A 23,954-nucleotide genomic window follows, 5' to 3' on the forward strand; every position below is an offset into this window, starting at 1 on the left:
AGCTACGTGTAAAACGACAAATATTGAAACTAACGGCGCCATTTTGTATGTCGGTAAAACAGATTGCATGGTTAGTATTAATTAGGGCTGCCATAGTACAAAATAATAATTTTCCGAGATTTAATAAATTATTTAGATGTACACCAAGGTGTACATCTATATAATTTATTTGTTTGATACATCCATAATATTTATGGATGTATGCATGTTGTTGTAAAAACAGTGAACTATATCCGTTCGCACGCTCTTCAGTATTGCCAATTTAAGGCAATCTCGAAAAATTTCGTAAAGCAGTTAAAGTGTGCAACTTTGACTATTGAAATAGATTCGGAAAAATTATGTAAGTGAAAGGAAAAGGGTGGACCATCAACACATAGAGCCGCCAATAATTTAGCAATGTTACCAATATTAAAATAACTCCATCGTTTCTGTGACGTCATTCATTGCCAACTTACGAAAATAACGTTTTTTTATGCGAATTATCCAAAAGAAAATGATGAACGAAAATATTGATAATATCGGCTGTTATAAACACTTCACGAGTCTAATACAATCCTTTATAGGTTGAGTATGTTAAATTAGATATCCTTCCGTCTGACAAAGATCCATTCTCACGATACACTTGCCCGCAGGGTAGGCAGAAAGAATCGAACGCCACACAACTCTGATTTGCAAACATTCTTCGCCTCTTCCACAATGCGCCTCCTCATACATACTCGACGATTATTTCTCCTGACCCGACCGCTTACAAGTAATCGACATACCTGATTGTGCCAAGTTTTCTTTGGTCTTCCTCTACTTCTTTTTCCAACTAAATTCGCCTCATTTATTTGTTTAACCATTCTTTCGTCACTCTTATGAGTGATATTTCACTCTTATATTTATTAGGTTGTCTTCAAATCAGATTGGTGTGGCGTTTTTATCTTTCAACATACCTCTGCGGAGAAGTGGCATAATGGTCGGTTAGTTATTTAAAAAAAAACTAACTTACCATCTCCGCAGGGTTGGGCAGAGAGAATAGGACGTCATATTACTCTGCAAACATTCTTCATCTCTTCCATATTCATGCATCTCCTCATACATACTTAAGTATTTGACCACTTTCAAGTATTTGCATACCTGATAATGCCGAGTAGCTATTTTATACTATAATATATATATATATATATATATGTATATATATATATATATATATATATATATATATATATATATATATATATATATATATATATATATATATATATATATATATATATATATATATATATATATAAATATATATATATATATTTATATATATATATATATATATATATATATATATATATATATATATATATATATATATATATATATATATATATATATATATATATATATATATATATATATATATATATATACAAATATATATATATATACATATAAATGTATATTATTTTTATATGTTTATTATAAATTTTAATCAATTTTGTTACTAAACACAAAACAATTCATTTACCAGAATTCGGGATAGTTTTGAATGACGGGCAGCACTGTGTGGAATGTGGTGCCCTCACCGAGTCTACCGATAAGTTTGTATGGCTGTACTATAATCTACGGTCGACTTATAAACGTCAAACAATTAAATTGACAGTATATTGTTGGGAGCGGTTGTCGATTTTTAAAATATCGATAATATTATCATCCTCGGATAATATGTAGTTACCTACTACTACTACTACTAAGTATCATCCCCGCAGGGCTACCTCTGTCTACACAGAGACACACTCTTCGCCTCCTTCACATCATACATCTAACCATACACGCCCTCCGATTACGCTTTCGACACCACCAGATTTTAGTTTCTGATCGTCAAATACTTGAAAGCGGCCGGGTCAAGAGCCGTAATAATCGGCGGTATGTACGAATAGATGCATGAATGTGGAATGTTTGCAAAGACAGAGTGCTATGGCGTTGTATTCTCTCTGCCTACCTCTGCGGATAAGGGGTGGTTAGTTAGTTGCTTAACCTTCCCTTCCCGGTGATATGTATTTACTACAACTCGAGTTTAAAAATGAAAATATCAATATAAAATATAATATATACGGGCTCAGAATTTTTTTGGATTCTTTCATAATAATATAATTACGTGTTACATAAAAGTTTTATAACATAAAGTTATTAATTTGCAGCGACGGAAATAAATAAATTGTAAAATAAATCGGGGATAGAACTACCAATACACAAACGTTTCTCAGAGTATGTTTTTTTTTAATTACCTAACGTCCAAGTGACTCTGAAATCTAGCTACGGCTTATGCAACACCGCTTATCATGACCCTACTTAGGCTTCACTTTTTAAGTTTCAAAGCCTACGCCTACTCGTGAGTGGATTTACTCTTTATGTTTAAAGTTACGCGTGCGTGCCGCACTTTATGTACACCCGCACGCGTCTTCATGTTTCAGATGATCTTATTTGAGTTGCGCACAAGACGCCATCTGGGATGGTTGTACCGCTACACTAGCTACGGCGAATACTTACGACTCATTTTTTTTTCTTTTTTAGGTACTTATCAGAGCTAACATTACAACATTGATACATTTCAACCTCAACTTTAGTCAATAATAGCAACATTTAGGAATTTTCACATTTTTCCCCTTTTTTAAATCATATTTTAATATGGTGTACAAAATACATATTACCGGAACGCGCGGAAGTTTTTAGCTCCGTAATGTTTCCACCTTCGACGGGTAGGTACCTGCGATTTGATATCGATGATTCGTCAACACGGATACGCACTTCCCTAACAGCAGCTGTCAACCGAGCGAAATCGCTGTCAGTCGGAGGTTGTGAAGTTTATTTATTTATAAGAAAAAACGGCTTGCATTTCAGTTATTTAAAAATGTCTCGCAGTAATATCGTTTGGGTTTGTAATATTATTTGAAGGACCCAAAGTGTGAAGCGGCGGAAGCTGTCGTTGATTTTTAGGTAAAATTTCCAGATACGTCATTTGTATTCCGTTTCTAATTTCACTGGACAACAATTTCCAACTTTTATTTTGTAACTGGCATGAAAATACCTGATCTTTATGCACTTTGCATAGCTGAATTAAAAAACGAAGGCAAAAAAATGTAGCACGTCAGATTTTTTTGTTATGGATATTTTTAATTCTGATATTGACTAAAGTTTATATTATTATTTATGTATAAATATATAAAACCATATAATGCTATCGTATTCAATTTTAATAAGTTCAACGTGTGGGGTCCATGCGGACAATAATATGGCTGTAACATGAAATGGTGACGTGATACAAGCTTGTGACCATATAGACTTTGAATAAGAACGATTAACTTAGATTAACGATTTGGAAATCAGTCATCAACATTTCATTGTTGGCCAGTGTTATTATTTGTTGTATTTTAAATTGTACACGGCGGGTTATCGGAGGAATAGTGTAGGTCCGCTTTTAGACCAAGTTTTGGTGATGGGCAAATTTTGGGTTTTTTCTTCATCCGCTGTTGGCCTCCCCGTGCCCTCCCCGCGCACTCCCCGTGCACTCCCCGTGCAACTAAAGGCAATATTATTACCGTGGAACCTCTATCTATCGTTGCCCGAGGCATGAAGTTGGCTAGAAAAGGACTGAATATAGTCAATATGCGATCTCTCCAACAAATGCGCGTAGAATGGCGAGATAAGGAAGGAATGCAAGGCTGAGATAAGCATTATCCAACAAATTAAGGAAGCGAGTGGTTGTCAATCACGGGTAGGTCAGGACACGTCTTGGCCCTGTAAGTATCCAGACTTCCAAATGCTTCTTCATCTTTGTTGAGATATCAATGACGAAGACGTATTGAGATGGTTTGGACGTGTAGATAGAATGGATGACGAGAGAATGATTAAGAATTAAGAAGGGAAAGGAAACAAGAATGGCTAAGGAATACTTGAAATGCGCATACATATGTATGTATGGGTGTTGAGGAAGCTAGGAGACTGGCGTTCGGTCCTCCCTGCCTACCCCCTACAGAGAAACAGAATGGCGGTAGTAGTAGCAGTAATATTAAAAGCTGTCCCACCGCATGCCCAGACCTGATACAGAAGCATCTAGGCTTCCTGACAGACCTTCTCTATAATAATAAGCGAGGTACATTGAGAGCTGTCCCACCGCATTCCCAGACCTGATACAGAAGCATCTAGGCTTCCTGACAGACCTTCTCTATAATAATAAGCGAGGTACATTGAGAGCTGTCCCACCGCATTTCCAGACCTGATACAGAAGCATCTAGGCTTCCTGACAGACCTTCTCTATAATAATAAGCGAGGTACATTGAGAGCAGTCCCACCGCATGCCCAGACCTGATACAGAAGCATCTAGGCTTCCTGACAGACCTTCTCTATAATAATAAGCGAGGTACATTGAGAGCTGTCCCACCGCATTCCCAGACCTGATACAGAAGCATCTAGGCTTCCTGACAGACCTTCTCTATAATAATAAGCGAGGTACATTGAGAGCTGTCCCACCGCATTCCCAGACCTGATACAGAAGCATCTAGGCTTCCTGACAGACCTTCTCTATAATAATAAGCGAGGTACATTGAGAGCTGTCCCACCGCATTCCCAGACCTGATACAGAAGCATCTAGGCTTCCTGACAGACCTTCTCTATAATAATAAGCGAGGTACATTGAGAGCTGTCCCACCGCATTCCCAGACCTGATACAGAAGCATCTAGGCTTCCTGACAGACCTTCTCTATAATAATAAGCGAGGTACATTGAGAGCTGTCCCACCGCATTCCCAGACCTGATACAGAAGCATCTAGGCTTCCTGACAGACCTTCTCTATAATAATAAGCGAGGTACATTGAGAGCTGTCCCACCGCATTCCCAGACCTGATACAGAAGCATCTAGGCTTCCTGACAGACCTTCTCTATAATAATAAGCGAGGTACATTGAGAGCTGTCCCACCGCATTCCCAGACCTGATACAGAAGCATCTAGGCTTCCTGACAGACCTTCTCTATAATAATAAGCGAGGTACATTGAGAGCAGTCCCACCGCATGCCCAGACCTGATACAGAAGCATCTAGGCTTCCTGACAGACCTTCTCTATAATAATAAGCGAGGTACATTGAGAGCTGTCCCACCGCATTCCCAGACCTGATACAGAAGCATCTAGGCTTCCTGACAGACCTTCTCTATAATAATAAGCGAGGTACATTGAGAGCTGTCCCACCGCATTCCCAGACCTGATACAGAAGCATCTAGGCTTCCTGACAGACCTTCTCTATAATAATAAGCGAGGTACATTGAGAGCTGTCCCACCGCATTCCCAGACCTGATACAGAAGCATCTAGGCTTCCTGACAGACCTTCTCTATAATAATAAGCGAGGTACATTGAGAGCTGTCCCACCGCATTCCCAGACCTGATACAGAAGCATCTAGGCTTCCTGACAGACCTTCTCTATAATAATAAGCGAGGTACATTGAGAGCAGTCCCACCGCATGCCCAGACCTGATACAGAAGCATCTAGGCTTCCTGACAGACCTTCTCTATAATAATAAGCGAGGTACATTGAGAGCTGTCCCACCGCATTCCCAGACCTGATACAGAAGCATCTAGGCTTCCTGACAGACCTTCTCTATAATAATAAGCGAGGTACATTGAGAGCTGTCCCACCGCATTCCCAGACCTGATACAGAAGCATCTAGGCTTCCTGACAGACCTTCTCTATAATAATAAGCGAGGTACATTGAGAGCAGTCCCACCGCATTCCCAGACCTGATACAGAAGCATCTAGGCTTCCTGACAGACCTTCTCTATAATAATAAGCGAGGTACATTGAGAGCAGTCCCACCGCATTCCCAGACCTGATACAGAAGCATCTAGGCTTCCTGACAGACCTTCTCTATAATAATAAGCGAGGTACATTGAGAGCTGTCCCACCGCATTCCCAGACCTGATACAGAAGCATCTAGGCTTCCTGACAGACCTTCTCTATAATAATAAGCGAGGTACATTGAGAGCAGTCCCACCGCATTCCCAGACCTGATACAGAAGCATCTAGGCTTCCTGACAGACCTTCTCTATAATAATAAGCGAGGTACATTGAGAGCAGTCCCACCGCATTCCCAGACCTGATACAGAAGCATCTAGGCTTCCTGACAGACCTTCTCTATAATAATAAGCGAGGTACATTGAGAGCTGTCCCACCGCATTCCCAGACCTGATACAGAAGCATCTAGGCTTCCTGACAGACCTTCTCTATAATAATAAGCGAGGTACATTGAGAGCAGTCCCACCGCATTCCCAGACCTGATACAGAAGCATCTAGGCTTCCTGACAGACCTTCTCTATAATAATAAGCGAGGTACATTGAGAGCAGTCCCACCGCATTCCCAGACCTGATACAGAAGCATCTAGGCTTCCTGACAGACCTTCTCTATAATAATAAGCGAGGTACATTGAGAGCTGTCCCACCGCATTCCCAGACCTGATACAGAAGCATCTAGGCTTCCTGACAGACCTTCTCTATAATAATAAGCGAGGTACATTGAGAGCTGTCCCACCGCATTCCCAGACCTGATACAGAAGCATCTAGGCTTCCTGACAGACCTTCTCTATAATAATAAGCGAGGTACATTGAGAGCTGTCCCACCGCATTCCCAGACCTGATACAGAAGCATCTAGGCTTCCTGACAGACCTTCTCTATAATAATAAGCGAGGTACATTGAGAGCAGTCCCACCGCATTCCCAGACCTGATACAGAAGCATCTAGGCTTCCTGACAGACCTTCTCTATAATAATAAGCGAGGTACATTGAGAGCAGTCCCACCGCATTCCCAGACCTGATACAGAAGCATCTAGGCTTCCTGACAGACCTTCTCTATAATAATAAGCGAGGTACATTGAGAGCTGTCCCACCGCATTCCCAGACCTGATACAGAAGCATCTAGGCTTCCTGACAGACCTTCTCTATAATAATAAGCGAGGTACATTGAGAGCTGTCCCACCGCATTCCCAGACCTGATACAGAAGCATCTAGGCTTCCTGACAGACCTTCTCTATAATAATAAGCGAGGTACATTGAGAGCTGTCCCACCGCATTCCCAGACCTGATACAGAAGCATCTAGGCTTCCTGACAGACCTTCTCTATAATAATAAGCGAGGTACATTGAGAGCAGTCCCACCGCATTCCCAGACCTGATACAGAAGCATCTAGGCTTCCTGACAGACCTTCTCTATAATAATAAGCGAGGTACATTGAGAGCAGTCCCACCGCATTCCCAGACCTGATACAGAAGCATCTAGGCTTCCTGACAGACCTTCTCTATAATAATAAGCGAGGTACATTGAGAGCTGTCCCACCGCATTCCCAGACCTGATACAGAAGCATCTAGGCTTCCTGACAGACCTTCTCTATAATAATAAGCGAGGTACATTGAGAGCTGTCCCACCGCATTCCCAGACCTGATACAGAAGCATCTAGGCTTCCTGACAGACCTTCTCTATAATAATAAGCGAGGTACATTGAGAGCTGTCCCACCGCATTCCCAGACCTGATACAGAAGCATCTAGGCTTCCTGACAGACCTTCTCTATAATAATAAGCGAGGTACATTGAGAGCTGTCCCACCGCATTCCCAGATCTGATACAGAAGCATCTAGGCTTCCTGACAGACCTTCTCTATAATAATAAGCGAGGTACATTGAGAGCTGTCCCACTGCATTCCCAGACCTGCAATAGCAGTAATAGTAATGAATGACGCTTGTTTGTTTCAGAGTGGCCAGAAAATGAGAATGAGCGGTCTCGCGACCGTGAACAGTAGAGCGATGGCCGCCGAGGGCGGAGCGGCCGACGCGGAGGTGTTCGAGGAGATCGAAGCGGTGTACTTCTCGGCGGACGCGGACCCCGCCCGCTACGTGCTGGAGCGCGCGCCGCCCGATCGCGCGGCCATCGGGGAGCTGTTCGCGCGCCTGAAGCGCCAGCAGCAGGTCGTGTCCGACCGCGCGCTGCGCCTCATCGCGCAGCAGCGGGACCGCTGCGACGGCGAGTTCCGCGAGGTCACGCTGCTGCGCGGCCGGCTGGAGGAAGCCGTGCGCACGTGCCGCGCCGGCCGCCGGCAGCTGCGCGCGGCCGAGGCCGGCCTCACCGCCAGCAGCTTCGGCATCCTCGCCAACTTCCGCAAGCGCCAGCTCGCCCAGGGCCTGCTGCGCTCGCTGCGCCTCGTGGGCCGCCTGCGGCGCGCCGAGGAGGAGGCGCAGGCGCTGGTGCGCGAGCGGCGGTACGACGACGCCGTGCGCCTGCTGCTGCGCGCCCAGCAGGCGGCCGCCGAGCACCGCCACTTCGAGTGCGCGGCGGCCCTCGAGCGGCGCCTGCGCGACGCGCTCCACCTCGCGGAGGAGCGCCTGGACGGCGCGCTGGCCGACGTCTGCTTCCGCTACGACGCGGAGACCTACTCCAGGCTGCAGGGGGCGTACTCGCTGCTGGACAAGACGCAGGTTGCCATGGACCAGCTGCACATGCACTTCGCCTCCGCCGTCAACGTGTCCGCCCTGGAGGCCGTCAGGGCGCACCGGCGGGCCGGCGCGGGGCGCGGCTCCCCGGAGCACGCCGACTTCAAGGAGCTGTGCGGCGCCGCGGAGGAGGCGAGCGCCGTGGAGTGCCTGCTGGACCTGTGCGACCGCCTGTGGGCCGTCATGGCGAGCTACCGCGGCGTGGTGGACTGGCACGCGCGCCGGGACGAGGAGGCCTCCGGCGCGGACGGGAGCGCCTCCGAGTTCGAGGCCAACGTCAACCGGGAGTACGTCCGGCAGAAGCTGCGGAACGGGCTGCTCCGCATCTGGCACGACGTCCAGTCCAAGGTGTCCGTCTACCTCGTCCGGTCCGGGCTGCCGCGGTATCCGTTCGAGAAGTTCGTCCGCGTCTTGGGGATCCTGAAACGGCTCGTCGAAGTCGCCGAAGAGTTCTGCGGAGACACGTCCGAGGGCCTGCGGACCTTCGTCAAGACGCAGAGCCTGACCTATCTCGGGAACTACCACGCGGGCCGCATGGAGGTCCTCAGGATATTCCTGGAGAACGAGGGCTGGGAGATCTGTCCGGTGAAGTCCGGCTTCACCGTGCTGCACCTCCGGGAGTTCCGGAACATCAAGCGGCGCATCGAGGCCCTCCGGGACGCCGGGAGCGCCGAGCCCGAGTCGCGGTACTCCTCGGCGACCACGAGGACCCTCTCCTCGGACGCCAGCTCCTCCGCCCGCTCCCGAGACGGCGCGGACGGCGGCGAGTACTTCGCCAGCGCCCGCCGCCACACTCCCTTCCGCAGTTTCCGCCACGAGAGCGTCGCCCGGGACGACGGGTCGGACCTCGATCTCGGCGGATCCGACACCCCGTCGGAGCCGTCCGACGACGACGACGAACCCGAGGAGCTGACGAGAGACTTCATCGACGAGAGTCCCGCGCCGGACGCCGACCGGCCGTCGAGGACGAGGCGGCCGGAGCCGGTCGTCGTCACCAACGCGACGCTGACGGTCCTGCGCGACTGGGGCCAGTACCTGCAGATGTGTCGCTTTCTCCGGCCGATCTCGTTCGAGGTGGTGATGCTGATGAGCCAGATGTTCGACTACTACCTGTACTGCGTCCACCGGTTCTTCGCCTCCGACCTGAGCGTGTCCTCGACCACCCTGTACTCGCCCAAGCTGACCTCCGCGCTCAAGAGGATCGGGAACAATCTGATATCGGCGGAGCGCGAAGAGGGCCCCGAGGACGCGGCGGACGAGGCGCGGTGCCGGAAGACGCTCCGCCCGGCGCGCTCGCAGGTCGCGCTGGACAACCCGGAGAACCTGCACGGGCTCGCGGAGCGCGCGGTGGCCGTGGAGAGCCTGCTGTTCCTGGCGCGGCAGCTGCAGACGCTGCAGCCGCACCTGGAAAGCCTCGTGTCGCCGCACCAGCGCATCATCCTGCAGACGTTCTTCGAGCAGACGGTCGCCGCGGCGGCGGACGTGCGCGTGCCCGTGCTCATGTGCGTGGCTTCGCGGGCGTTCGACGCGCGCGCCGTGCTCGTGGCCATGTCGCGCGTGGACTGGGAGGCGCGCGGCGTGGTGTCGCAGCACAGCCCGTACGTGGAGCGCGCGCTGCGAGACCTGCAGCTGTTCTCCATGCGGCTTGAGCAGGCGCGCGCGGGCGCCGTGTCCGGCGCCGCCCGCGACGCGCTGTGGGCGGCGGTGGCCAAGTTCGCGGTGCGCACGCTCGTGGAGGGCTTCTCCAACGTGTCCCGCTGCTCGGACAGCGGGCGCGGGCTGATGCAGCTGGACTACACGCAGCTGCTCTCCAAGCTGGGCAAGGTGTCCGGGCTGCGGCCCGTCCCGCACCGGGAGTACGTGGACGCGTACGTGAAGGCGTACTACCTCACCAAGCCGGACCTGAGCGAGTTCATCCGACAGCACCCCGAGTATTCCGTCAAACACCTGACCGCGCTCGTCAACTGCGCCTGCGACAGCAAGAAATCCCGACAGGAGCTGATCGCCCAGATTGAGAGCAAGGAAAGTCAGTCCCCCGCGAAGCTGAACTATCCGTAAGCGGGAACTGCCACTCTGCGAGTGCGCCGGCGGTTCTCCCCCCTCCCCCCACCCCCTCTGCGCTCCGTCGGGCGCATTATATATTTCCACAACATTCTCCGCTCAAAAATGTTCCATTCTTAATGACATTATTTGTAAATATGAAATTGTTACGTTTAAAAATATCAATAAATCTAAATTACTAACAACTTGTTATTATTCGGTTATAAGTACCTAATACATTTACAGGATTGACAGTAGCCGCTGGGCATGCCTCGAATAGTCTTCTAGTGACTCAAATACTCTTGTGCCACTTAGCATTCGAGTTGTGCGCATTGCCCTCAACCCCAAGATTGGTCGCAGCCGGCGACGCTGCGGTAAGGCACCCAGAGACAGTATATATAGTTGACACCAGCACCTGCGGTACCACGGTACTTTGTACTGCGGCGCGAGATATTTGGCGTACAGGAGTCGAAGAAGGAACATTTCTGATAGTTTATGTTAGTTATCCATTTCCCTTCCCACATTTTGAAGGGTACCCGGACATGTAACTAAATAAAGAACATTTTGATTTGATGTTAGCCTAAGTACTGACTGGTTTCAGACTATGGACGCTGGTGCACTACGGGAATTTTACCGTCCAGCAGTCCGGTCAGCATGATAGAACAGATGATTGGGTTGTGCTTTTGGCCTTCTTTCTTCGGATCGGTGCGTGATCGCAGTGCGCTCCTAAGATTAATATAACTGGAGAGAAATGATTCACTTATAAAACTGACCCTTGAAATTAGAAAAAGAGAGTTTTTGAATAAAGCGCGCCCCTACCTGCCTAGGGCCGGGATAGCAGGTAACAAGTAGTAGGTAAAATCCATCAAAATAGCACACAATCCGAAAAGATTGCGAGCATTCATATTTCAAGACATAAACCAATTCTGTAGGGGGTGCCTAATACATTTGGCCACGGCTGTATTTGTAACAAAGGAACGAAATAAAAAAGGCGAGGTGTTTATAAAAATATATTGCAAATTACAATTTGAGGTAACTAATAACATATAAAAACAATAAATTTAACATTCGTCTATTTCTAGAGCAGTAACAAGGAACCGGGATGTCGGCACTTTTCAACAGCGTTGCGTTTCCTTACGATACGGGTAAAAGGGCGTCGAAAACAATTTGAAAATGCACCGGCATCCCGACAACGGAGAAATGCGGGTCAAATATCACGTTGTTCGGCCACCACCACCGGCGCCTGCCCACTTACAACTAGTGCGCCATCGGCCATATCGCGACAACTGCTAACTGAACAACTCTACACGCTCCTAGCTTCCTTCACATCCATACGTGCCCTCTGACTACGCAGACTTTGACTACGGTTCCGATTGATCTGAAGTCTGTTTCGGCAGTCCTCGTTCTGTTCACATTCGCCACATATATTTTCCTAGTCATTCTCTCGTTAGCCATTCGCTCCGCACGTCCATACCACCTTAAAGAACTCTTCTTAATCTTTACAATCATCCCTTGTTCAGCCTTACGTTCCTTTCTTAAATCTTCGTTTTTAATTCTGTCCCACAATGATTTTCCGAACGTTCGTCTGAGGGAGCGCATTTCGACAGCGTTTACTCTTCTTTTATCCTTCCTTTGAGCGTGTAGGCTAAAGGATGAGAGATCGCGACTGTATGCAGTCGAAAAGCAATCTCTCAGAGGAATATACGGCAAAACATGTAAAATAGATGTTTGAATGGTGATATAAGGAAAGAATGCAGAGCTGAGATAAGCATTAGCGATAAAATTAAGAAAGGTTTACCTTTCTTTAGAAACTGATATATTTTGGACACGTGGAAGCAATGAATGAGGAAAGAATGGTAAACAATAAGTTTATGAGACTAATGTAGTTAGAAATAGGAGCAGAGGAAGACCGAGGAAAACTTGGCAAGATCGAGTATCTCAAATACCCGGGCATGGTCGGGTCAGGAGTAGGAAAGTAATGTTTGTGTATCATCTCAACATAGATGAAGAAGTTACTGAGACGGGAATATGGATGGCAATCATGTGTATAGTGATCACGTAAACCAGCCGATGTAGTGTTACAAATTGGGTGTTGTTCAAATCGGTTGTACCGCGATATGTCATCCACTTTCAGACTACGACAACTTGAGCATAGAGACTGTTCCTCCTGCGTTTCCTTTCCCTTAGCTCCTTCGCTCACGTCATCCTCACTCGCCTATCGTTTCGCACACAACAGACAGATGTCCAAAACGAGGCGGAGCGGTGAATGCTGCGTGGTATGCAAGGCAATCACTTTGAGAATTCTTGGTTTTGAATTGTCATAGTCTGAAAGCGGGGGCGGAATTTATCACTAATATTATAATAATTTTGATCTTTCCAAAATCTAACCGAGCCCTCGCAAATCCTGACAAACACACACATGTTCTTAACTAAACTATATTCGTAGATACATGGTAACTATACATTAGTCAGGCAGACTACGCAATGGATCATTATCAGACGGGAGGAACATCTACTTTGACAAACTCAACCTATAAAGGATTGTATTAGACTCGTGAAGTGTTTATAGCAGCCGATAGTTATCATAATTTTATTCAACATTGTCTTGTGGAAAATTCACCTTCGTAAATACGTTGTTTTCGTAAGTTGGTAATGAATGACGTCACAGAAACTATGGACTTATTTTAATTTTGGTAAAATTGCTAAATTATTGGCGGCTCTATTTGCTGATGTCTATGGTCGATGAACTATTCGCACCAATCAGGAAGGTGAACAAAGCCTGGCGGGTGCGGGGCGCGGGGAAGTAAGTGCGCTCGAGTTCCTCGGAGAGGGGCGTCGTCGCGCGGACGAATCTTTAGTTATCTAGGGTTAAACCTGTGATTTCACCCATTGCAAAAATGTTCAGTTTATAATAAAAACATAACTTTGTTTTAAAATCACTTTAAATATTTTATTATAACTTAATTATAATGTCTACTGGTTTCCGAGCTAACCGCTTCTTTATCAAGACTGATTAATACTAAAACACTATCTACTTAACAAAATTCTAAATATTAAGACGGCTAGGCGAGGTGTTGATTGGCAGTCACAGCCAAAAGGGATCAGGGATGCTGAGGGATTGGAAACATATTTAATAACGGACTTTTAGAAAATCATTTACTTGTGTATTTATTACTTTGAATTATTATTGATTGCTTTTTTAATTTGTAATATTAGTAAGTAATCTAATTTAGGTCCTCTGTTGCGTGTGTGTAATACATTTAGTCTATAAAGGAGAGTCGATGGTATTTTAGTATCGATCAGTCATGATAAAGAAGCGGTTAGCATCGAAACTGATAAGACATTATATTAAAATATTTATAGTGATTTTAAAACGAAGTTACATTTTAATTATAAAATGGAAAATCACGCAGTTATTGCTTCAAATATAAATTGTAGGTTCAGTTTAATTCGCAAAAAGGCCAATTTGATATCTAAATGGTACAGTCCGATATCAAAAAGGTTTACTTTTATTTTCAGAAAGGTCCACATTGACTTGCAAAAATGCTCAGTTCAATTTGCAAAAAGGTTCGGTTCGATTTGGAAGATTGATTCGCTTCAACCTGCAAAACGGTTAATTCGATATCTAAATGGTACAGTCTGATATCAAAAAGGTTCACTTTCATTTGCAAAAATGCTCAGTTCGATCGACATAAGGTTCAGCTTGATTTCTTCAGGTCCAGATGTATGTTCAGCCGCTTGAGAGTGATCCTCTGTCATTTGTCGGGGGCGTCGGTGGGTCTGCCCCCCTTCTCGGGCTCGGGCTCCGGCTTGCCGGGCTCCGGGTGGCCGGGCTCCGGGTGGCCGGGCTCCGGGTGGCTGGGCTCCGGCTTGCCGGGCTCCAGGTACTGCTGCATCCCGTGGTACCGCTCTTCCGCCGACAGCCAGTCCATCTGCATCCGAAACATTCAAATACAACATCGCACAGAACCCAAAAGTACCACTGTACTGACGCTCTCTTAACCACGGACACCATTGTGGTAACCAATCGAGTAATTTACTTTAATGACCTGATGATGGAATGATCCTTCCGAGACCGGTAGACACGAATAAGTGCTTATAAAAGTGGATAACGGATGATAAGGAGAGAGGTTTATTACCATATCGCAAAGTTTTCAACGCTTTAAATATACAAAAGATAAATTTAAGTTGGTAAAGATCAGTATAGACAAAGTGGTCCGTACCTTGAGGCGGTGCTCCAGAACGGCCTCCCGGCAGATGTCCAGCAGCATGTCGCGCGTGAGCAGCCCCTCCTGCGAGGAGTAGGCGGCGGCCTGCCAGGCCACGCCCAGCTTGCTGAGCGCGCGCCCCGACATGCCCGCCGTCTCGCCCGCCATGCGCGTGCACAGCTGCCCGTAGTCAAACTGCTCCAGCCGCAGCCGCCTGCAACGCCACCGCGCACTCGTAACGCACGTCTCCGGCACGCGGGACTATCTACGCAACTGCAGATGCCAATAATCGGAGCGACTCGACGCGGCCTTCAGTCGGTCCTTGCACCTCCTCTACTGTGGTTGGCAATCGCGGGTAGAATGTTACACGTGTGTAAAGCGATCATTTAAAACCAGCCTATGACAGTCGTCAGCCCTGTAAATGCCCAGACTTCCATATTCTTCTTCATCTTTGATGAGATGTCAAAAAATAATATGAAAAATATCTATGTCATATTTTATTTATTGTTTCGGCATTTACTTTGCGGTAAGACATGTTAAAATGATTAAGGAAACACTTGTTTTTATACCACTCGAGTTTATTGATGACTACTAATTTCGGAGGCTACGCTTCCACCTTCAACTTATTATTCAGACCTGAAGATGGAAACAAGTGTTTCCTCAATTGTGGATTTACCTGTGGCCCTCAGCGGCCGGCTGAAGCACGAACTTGTCGAAGTACAGGCGGATCAGCCTCTCTCTCTCCTCCAGTCCCGGCAGGCCGAACTCGATCATCTTGTCCAACCTGGAATCAGGCGCGAGGCGTAGTTACGTACACCCGCCAAATCAACCAATTTTACAGGTACACCAAGGTTTATTTCATATTTATTTTATTTAAACTTCATGTACAGATGAGAAAAAAGTACATTGGCGGGCTTATTGCTAAAAAGCAATATCTTCCGACCAACCTAAAACAGACTAGTGATATTGGTCAAAATGTTTGATACCATATATAGCTGTTTGCAATCAGAGGGTAGATAGGACTTAGGTAGAGGTATAGGTAGAGGGAGGAGGTTTGATGGGCAGTTAGGATTCTAATGATAGATAGTAATGTCTCAGACAAGTCATTCAAAATCATTATCTAAAAAAACTATATAAATTAATATAACGCGAAAACATATAAAACATGTTTTATGCGAAATTTGAGCCCGCTTAACTGTTGAGCAATTATTTCAATAATAGGTTCGGCAGTCACTGTGTGGTAAAATCTATCCATTTTTAATTAATGTTTTACTTAGTAAGTACCACTATTTCTTATAATCTACTGTGACACGTGTTTTAAGTGTTTCGATGCATACATACGGTGTTTGAAAATGATTCGGAATGCATCGAAACACGTGTCACAGTGGATTTTAAGAAATGGTGGTATTTACTAAGTAAATCATTAATAAAAAATGTTGAGCAATTGTTGATACGGCCGCTCTCATCTCTTCCGTAATGGTCAACATTATCTTTTTTTTATTTAATAGTAGTCAGAGTTTTTTATTTAATGGTAGTCAGAGTTTTTTAGCCCAATTCACACGAGTCGTGACGAATGGTAAAATAATTGCAATAGGTAACAAATGGTAAAATAATATTCTTTTTTTATACGCAGCTAAAAACGTGCTAGCTGTTTTGGAAAATTTCAGTTTTAATGTCCGATCGGCTTTTTTACCGCGGCACACCGACTATCACGACGGTACACCAGTGTGGCGCGGTACACACGCGGCGGAACACTGGTTTAGAGCGGCGGTTCTACGCGAGCTTGTTGCGAGTCGAACCCGGGACCTCCAGCACGGTAGCTAAACACGCTAACCATTACACCACCCTATTAAGGAGGTGGTTCTACGTGCTAACCTATTCAATGATAATAACGCTGTAACACATGTTCGCCAAAGCTTGAGGCGTTGGCAAAAACGTCTTCAAACAGTCTAGTCAAAAGGGATTGATTATTTGTCATAAATTCATATTTTTATTTTTAAATCTAAATTATATTCCTTTATATAGTTTCCCTTAATAAGTTTTTACTAACAATTTTAAATGATTTTATTTGAATAAATGTTCAAAAAAATAAATGAAAAATTGAGTTCTCTTTCCGCCCGGAACGCGTCATCATATTTCCATGTTTGGGTTAACGAGTGAGAGTTATGAGAGGTTGTACGTGTGTATGAATGGTCACCTGTCGTTGATGGCCGAGTCGAACTGCTGCGGCGTGTTGGAGGCGAGCACCAGCATGAATTTGGAGCTCTGCTCGGAGGTGCGGTACAGGAAGGCGTTTAGCGCCGCCCGCAGATCCTCCGAGATGCGCTCCGACGAGCGCTTGCGCAGGAACGCGTCCGCCTCGTCGATGAACAGCAGCACCCCTGCGGACTCATCACTCATTATCGGTCCCCGTGTTCCCGTTCATATACACAGGACCAGCCTGCCGATGGCTAGCCTGTATGCCTGTAGGAAGATCTGCTGAACAATGCCTGTGGGGAAATCTTCAACAGAGTCTTCTCGCTCGCTTTGTAATTTACGTTTTTAATGTATACGCCTTAAATATTTGATTGTAATGAAGATATTATTCTTTTTAATGAATTGAAAATTCTTCTTCATTTATGTCGAGATGTCAAAAAAATAATTGTATTTTCTTTCAGCTGAACCCTTATCTGGGGCCCATTCCGGGCGGCGACAGTCCCGGGAAAATGATCCGGATCAACGGGAATGTTCCCCCGGATGCCCAAAGGTATCTCGGTAAAGGAAAGAGATAGAGCAGAACATCTGTGATTGTATATGATAGAGGCCAGATATAAGAATGCTTTGAGCCGTGTTACGCCAAACAGCCGCAACTTGAGTTACGGCTAGTTGCCTTTACACATTAGTATACACAATATATAAGTGTGTATAAAAAAATCTCAAATATTTTTTTCGACACAAAAACCAATGGATTGAATTAATCACATAAGTAGAGTACTAACTGTACGGTGCAATACAAGTCGTTATTCCTCGAGTCTTCTTCTTCTGCCTTGTGGTCTGCCCGGGAGTCGTCAACTTGGGGTCGGGCATACGGCGCAATGTGGGGGAGTCTGGATGATTCCGTTCTCCTCACACGCGCACACCATTGTCCCTTGGTTGCCTTCCCCACCTAACGACATCTTCCATCTCACATATGTTCCTTATTCCGTCTCGTAGACTCGCCAGATATGCTCCTTAGTCTTCATTTCTGCCGCTCTGAGCGGGTTTGTTGTGCCGAGCGTGCCTGCTCTACTTGGATCCCATACGTCATGCACGTCGCACGCAAGTCATCGAGTTGCAACTTTAAAAAAATCGGGCTAGAAGAAAAGCGTTACGTCTACGGTGGTCGGCCGGCGATTGAATTCTGTGTTTGCGAGTAAGGCCTTAGATGTTTTACATCAATCAGATGAGAACACAACAAACTTACACTTGTTCTTTTATCTTTAAACTAAAATGATTCCACCGAGTAGACAGTAGACAGTAGACAGTAGACAGTAGACAGTAGACAGTAGACAGTAGACAGTAGCACCACACAAAGACCAAATTATGAATTATTCGCAAAATTTACAAACCCAAAAAAACTTATATTCTAATAATAATTTGATAATTTTTATGTTTTGTCCCGACATTTCTTGGTGGAACCGCATTTTGTAGAATAAAACAACAACTATGTAATTTTTTCCACATTCATTTTATTTGACCAGCAACCGGGTTTCGTTGTAACCAACATCATCAGACTGGTATGAGGCTAGATAAAATTCTATGTTATATACACAACCAGGCAGGAGTTGGAAACCATGATTTTATATATTAAAACATAGAATTTCATGCGTATAACGTTGAATATTTTATACGCAAAATTCAGTCAGGACAAAACTTAAATGTGAGAGAATAATGTAAGTTACCTCTGCGGCTGGTGTTGGCCCAGTCGAAGACGCGGTGGATGGCGGCCACGGCCTCGCGCCCCATGGGCGCCACGTCGCCGCCCGTCATGATGGCGTAGTCCATGCCCGAGTGCGCCGCCAGTTTCTGCGGGCAGAGCGGAGGTTACGCGGGCTCGCCTCCCCGCGCGGCGCGGGCGTCTACCCCCCCCACTCACCTTGGCGAACAGCGTCTTGCCGGTGCCGGGCGGGCCGTGCATGAGCAGGTTGCGGTGCATGCCGCGGTTGGCGCGCGTGTTGCGCGCGGCCAGCGCCACGTCGCGCAGGCGCGCCTCCAGCCGCGGCTCCAGCACCACGCCGGCGAGCGCGTCGCGCGGCCGCCGCGCGCGCGCCGCCATCGCGCGCGCCGTCAGCACCGGGTGCTTCAGCGCCTCCAGCAGCGAGAAGCGCGACGTCTCCCCGATCAGCGTCGGCTTGCCTGCGCAGGAGAGGGTGCGTTACGCTCGCTCGCCGAGTGGGGCGGGAGAGGGAGGGGGAGGGGGGCGGGGTACGCACCTATGCGCGACTCGACGTAGCGCGCGGCCACGGAGGTGGCGCCGCGCGCGCTGTACACGCCCAGCGCCAGCAGGGACAGGCCGCCGGCCGCCGTCAGCGCCTTGTCCCAGTCCGTGAGCAGCGCGTGCAGCCCGGCGCCCAGCACGCTGCCCGCCGTTCTGCAACCGGCGCGCGTTCAGTCAGTCTCGTGTCGTAATCAGGTTAGGTCAGGTCAGGTCAGGTTAGGTGAGGCATACTGACTTGATGCTCTCGGTGACGGTGACGCGGTTCTCCTGCGCCTTGAGGCGGATCTGCTCCAGCGTGATGTCCCGGTTGTCCCGGTCGGCCTTGGCGCGCGCCCGCGCCTCCGCCTCGATCAGCTTGAGCTTGTTCTTCTCGCGGAGCTGCATCTCGTGCTCGATGGTGGCCTTGCGCAGGGCCTCCTGCTTGGCCACGGACTCCTCCTGCCTGCGACAAGCCGACACAAGTAGCAGACAACACGCCGGACCCTCCCGTAGTGGAACGCAACGATGAGGGTCGACAGGCCGACTCCTCTAGGTAACAACAAACCCCGAGATGTTCCCGATCGGGACACCACGGTACACCAGTGTGCCGCGGCACACTGGTGTACCGTGGAAAAAGTCTAGTTTTGTGAAAAGCTAAGTAGGCTCACATTTGGCATCAAACATAATATGTTAAATGTGTTACCATAAAATGGTAAATATGCACCTCTGAAATTTCTTAATTTGGTAAGTGTACCTTGAATGGAAAAAGTTTGCAGAACACTGCGCTACATCATCTCAATATAGACAAAACAAAAAGGTATCTACAAAGAAGAAAAAAATCCATTTTTGACTTATGTTTTACTATTGTGACACGTGTTTTGATCCAGGGGAAGGGGAAGGGTCTGTTTCTCATTTTTGTTTATTTATTATTATCCCTCCTCTTCAACTTTCAACGTCCCGAGGACCCAACTCTAAAATTTAGAATCAGCTACAAAAACAGGTGTTACAAAAACCCAAATGATTTATGGACTTATCTGATTTTTAGGTAGCCAAAATGGCCTTATATAGGCTGTCCCGCACGGGCTATCGCCATGTGTGAAAGAAACGGGACGCGGGAGTGTTAGAAAAGTGTTACAAATAATAATAAAAACTGACTTCCTGAGGTTGTCTTCCTGGGCGCGCTGCTGCAGGGAGAGCTGCTCCTCGTAGCGCTTCTTGGAGAGCTGGTCCTGGTACTGCGCGCGCACCTGGTGCTGCTTGGTCTCCTCCTGCGGACACAGGCAGGCGCGTGAATTCTCCTTCGCTAAATATAAAATCTTTTATTTCTAAACTCAAATTTATAGTAGAGGAGATTAACCTTTTGCACTGGAATGGCGACAACATGGCCACGTGCTAAATTCCCCATCAAACCCATCAACCAATACACTAATAAAGAAACAAAGTCTTAAAAATAAAATAACAAATAGCAAGCACTGGTAAATACACGTCTCCTTCGCACACTATGAGCGAGCAGCGAGAGAGAGTGAAACACAATGTTTCAATTTATCCACTATTACATGAAGGAGAAATGCTGAGAAAGTACACACTTCAAGGTGAATACAATATATTAAATAAATCTATACTATCAAACGCATTGGCTAACATGTGAAGCCGCGGAATGGGAGAGAACATGGCATAGTTTGCATTATGTACAAATACTGCCAATATACATTTTTGCCTAGTACCTCTTGGACGCACGCACCTCTTCGGGCGCGGGGCGACCACTCACCTGCAGCGTCTTGCGGCGCTCCTCGTGGTCGATGCGGCGCTGCTCCACCTTGGCCTGCTCGATGTGCGCCTCGTACTCCCGGGTCTTGGCCACCTGCTCCTGCTGCCGCGTGACCTCCTGCAGCTTGCTCAGCTCCAGCGCCTCCTTGGAATGCTCTAAAGCAGAAGGAGCACCGCGTCATTCCTCGCCACCCCGACCACATCATCCCTCTTATTATTTTCATCTAGTATCATCCCTCATCGCATAAATATCCGTGATCGACGTTTGTTTTTTAACTGTTTTATTTTCGTAAGTCAGCGATATATATTCGGCTTTGCAAATAATATTTTTTTCAACATCAGTTATTGAATATGCATTGTAGAAAGTTTTTAATCTTTCAAAGAGTGTGCTCGCTTCTGAAAATGAAGGTACAGGCAGCGGCTCCTCTTCATCGATATCCATCTCCTCCGCTGCATCCGCCAACCTTGGCACACGAGCTTTCCATACTTTTTATCCCACACGTCGGAATATTGTCCACAAATGTAATAAAATTGAAAAAATTTAGAAGAATGTAAAAATAATAGGCAAAATATATCAAATATGCAGCGTAATTCAAACTATGAATGCGGTAAATGGTGATAGAGAAACGATGGATGCCATCTACTTTTGTATGAAATGAATTGGGGGTAAAAGAAATAAAAGAAACATCCGGGAAAACAATTTTTCAAGAAAAGATAGATAGAGGTTTTGCTGTATATAAAAGCCTTTTAAAAACAAATTAAATGCCTTTTATATTTGTTGATTGAAAAAAAATACACAGAAAAACAAAAACTATGTTATCATTCATAAGTATAATCAATAAACATTGAGTGCAGTCCCGAGTGAGTGTGAGTGTAAGCGCTCAGCTGGAGACGCACGGCGTGACTAGTACAAGATAAGTTGCAAACCAGAAATATCTAGTGACTTCATCAAGTTGTAATATTGTTTGTGACTACAGCAGGACCTCTCTAGTCCCGCGCCTAGAGTGGGCTGGCCGAGGGGATATTCCTGTGCCAGAGAAGATGCTTTTACGTAAATTGCGAGACAAAGCTTTTTCAACTCGTCATTCTCGTCATTCAATAAACGTGACCAACTAAAATATTTGGCTCTTCGGAAAAGATGAATAAATAATTTTCAATGGAAAATATCACAAAACATAGTTGTTTTATTTGATAAAAATACCCTGCAGATAGTCTGTACTGTAATCCGAACGCTCCACTAGCCAGAAAAGGGGGTAAATTTTCGACATTCGGATTATAAAGGTCCTGCTGTATATTAAAAAATAAAAATGTAAGGATAGTTTAAGCGTTTAATTATTCGACTGCAGTAAGTTAAAATTAAATTGTAATTGCAAAATATTATTCCGAATCGAGATGACGAAATCGATCGACGATTGAATGAAATCGAGATGAAATTCGAAAAGAAAAGAGCGATTTTGAATTACGCAACACGCGATGAGGAAACAACGAATGGGAAACGCGCTCACTCGACTTCTCCAGGTCCTTGGCGGCCTGCGCGGCCCTCTCCAGCGCGCTGGAGTCGAACCTGTAGGCCTCCATGGCCCTCCTCTCGGCTTTGCTGAGCCCCTGGTCGGCGGGCGGGCCGGCGCCCGGGCCCCCCGGCGCTCCCGCCTCCGCGGGCACCTCCACGGGCGGCGCCGCTGGCGACTTGTACCCGAACAGCCACGACATACTGGACACTGGCTCTGTGCGCCGACTAGCAGACCGACATCCACAACCCGCGGTGATTTGCAGGTTATGTTAACCTAAAACTGCGCTAGGGAAAAGACAGCTGACAATGTTGCCAGGTAAGGGATAGAACACGTGAGAATATTATTTTTTAAAGTCTCGAATGAGTAGGAACTTATTATTTTTTTATTTTAAATAGATATTTATTTAGCGTTTTATTTGCAGAACTCCACAACTTATTTATTAAAGATTGAAATCAAACACTTATTTATGTGGTCTACTTAGTTGTTTATTTTATTTTTATTTTTTGAACTTAGTAGACCATGTAAATCGGTTTTTGATATTTAAAATACAAATTAAAGACCTATGGGGTGAAAAGAAAGGTTTTTTTTATCTTTTCATTTACGACTTATACCGGCTTTGTCTAATTATACAATGTTTATAAGTTGGTTTTTATTCTCTACCACTTATTTTGAGGTGAAATATTCTTTAATAATTGGCTACCGAAAACTGGGTGATATTAAGGAAGACTAGTTATTCAATTTTAGATTTACGTTCATTTATCACCATTCACTCATTCTCGGATTGATTCAATTGATTTCAAATATAGATAAGTATTTTAGCACTACCTACTGTAGTAAACTAATCCCGTTCTCGTGATCAGACATTTGTTAGGGACAAAGAATAAACTGGAATTTATTCACAGGAAAAAATGTTCGAGTGAAAGTATTTTTTTAATTGGCGGACAAAAATAATTACAGAAATGCATTTCAAACGAGCTATATACGAACAGGCAATAAAAATCTAAAAAATTTCGTTTTACTTAAATAATTTTATTGTTCAATTTTTCACTTAAAAATCAATAGACTCGATCGATTTGTTAGAAAATACATTGTGTTTTATTGTAATAATAATAATAGTATGGCTATATGTTTCCAGATGCCAGACGCGCCATTAGTGACCGACTGCCATAGGAGTCGGTCGCTCGATTTATGACGATTTTTTAGTATGTATTGTATGTATATAAAGGGTATGTATTGGAATTTTGCGAATTAAAAAAAATCAATAACTGCTTCATTTCAAAACCATATATTTATTTCGAAGACAAAATCTATTTTTCAAAAACAGTGTTGTAAGCAAAATATACATATAATTGCTTTAAAAAATTTGGTATCTGGTTGTGGTCCCGTGGTTAGTGTCGCGGACTCTCGAGTCAGAGTTTTTGGGTTCGAACTTCAAATCCACTCTACTCAATACTTATTTTTAATAGTGAGCCGCTTAGGCTCACAAAAATA

At 45.8% G+C, this 23,954-nt stretch overlaps 1 protein-coding gene and 1 pseudogene across 2 annotated transcripts; one reads left to right on the forward strand and one right to left on the reverse strand.

Moving 5' to 3' along the window:
• The first annotated feature begins 2,796 nt into the window (after positions 1–2,796).
• LOC148301794 (syndetin pseudogene) lies at positions 2,797–10,745 on the forward strand (annotated as a pseudogene). The gene is made up of 2 exons (XR_015838750.1): positions 2,797–2,973; positions 7,768–10,745. The product of XR_015838750.1 is annotated as a syndetin pseudogene (transcript).
• A 793-nt stretch (positions 10,746–11,538) lies between these two features.
• LOC148301795 (ATPase family AAA domain-containing protein 3A homolog) lies at positions 11,539–22,771 on the reverse strand. The gene is made up of 11 exons (XM_088272700.1): positions 22,458–22,771; positions 20,954–21,108; positions 20,341–20,453; positions 19,442–19,648; positions 19,202–19,359; positions 18,865–19,124; positions 18,671–18,794; positions 16,948–17,131; positions 15,427–15,534; positions 14,766–14,964; positions 11,539–14,474 (listed from the first exon to the last, which is right to left on the reverse strand). The coding sequence occupies exons 1-11, from the start codon at positions 22,660–22,662 to the stop codon at positions 14,298–14,300; spliced, it is 1,890 nt and encodes a 629-aa protein (XP_088128826.1). The 5' UTR covers positions 22,663–22,771; the 3' UTR covers positions 11,539–14,297.
• Between the last annotated feature and the right edge of the window lie 1,183 nt (positions 22,772–23,954).

This window comes from Brachycentrus maculatus, unplaced genomic scaffold (assembly GCF_059751285.1).
Source record: "Brachycentrus maculatus isolate JH-2025_06_01 unplaced genomic scaffold, ASM5975128v1 h1tg000516l, whole genome shotgun sequence".
Taxonomy (NCBI): Eukaryota; Metazoa; Arthropoda; class Insecta; order Trichoptera; family Brachycentridae; genus Brachycentrus; species Brachycentrus maculatus.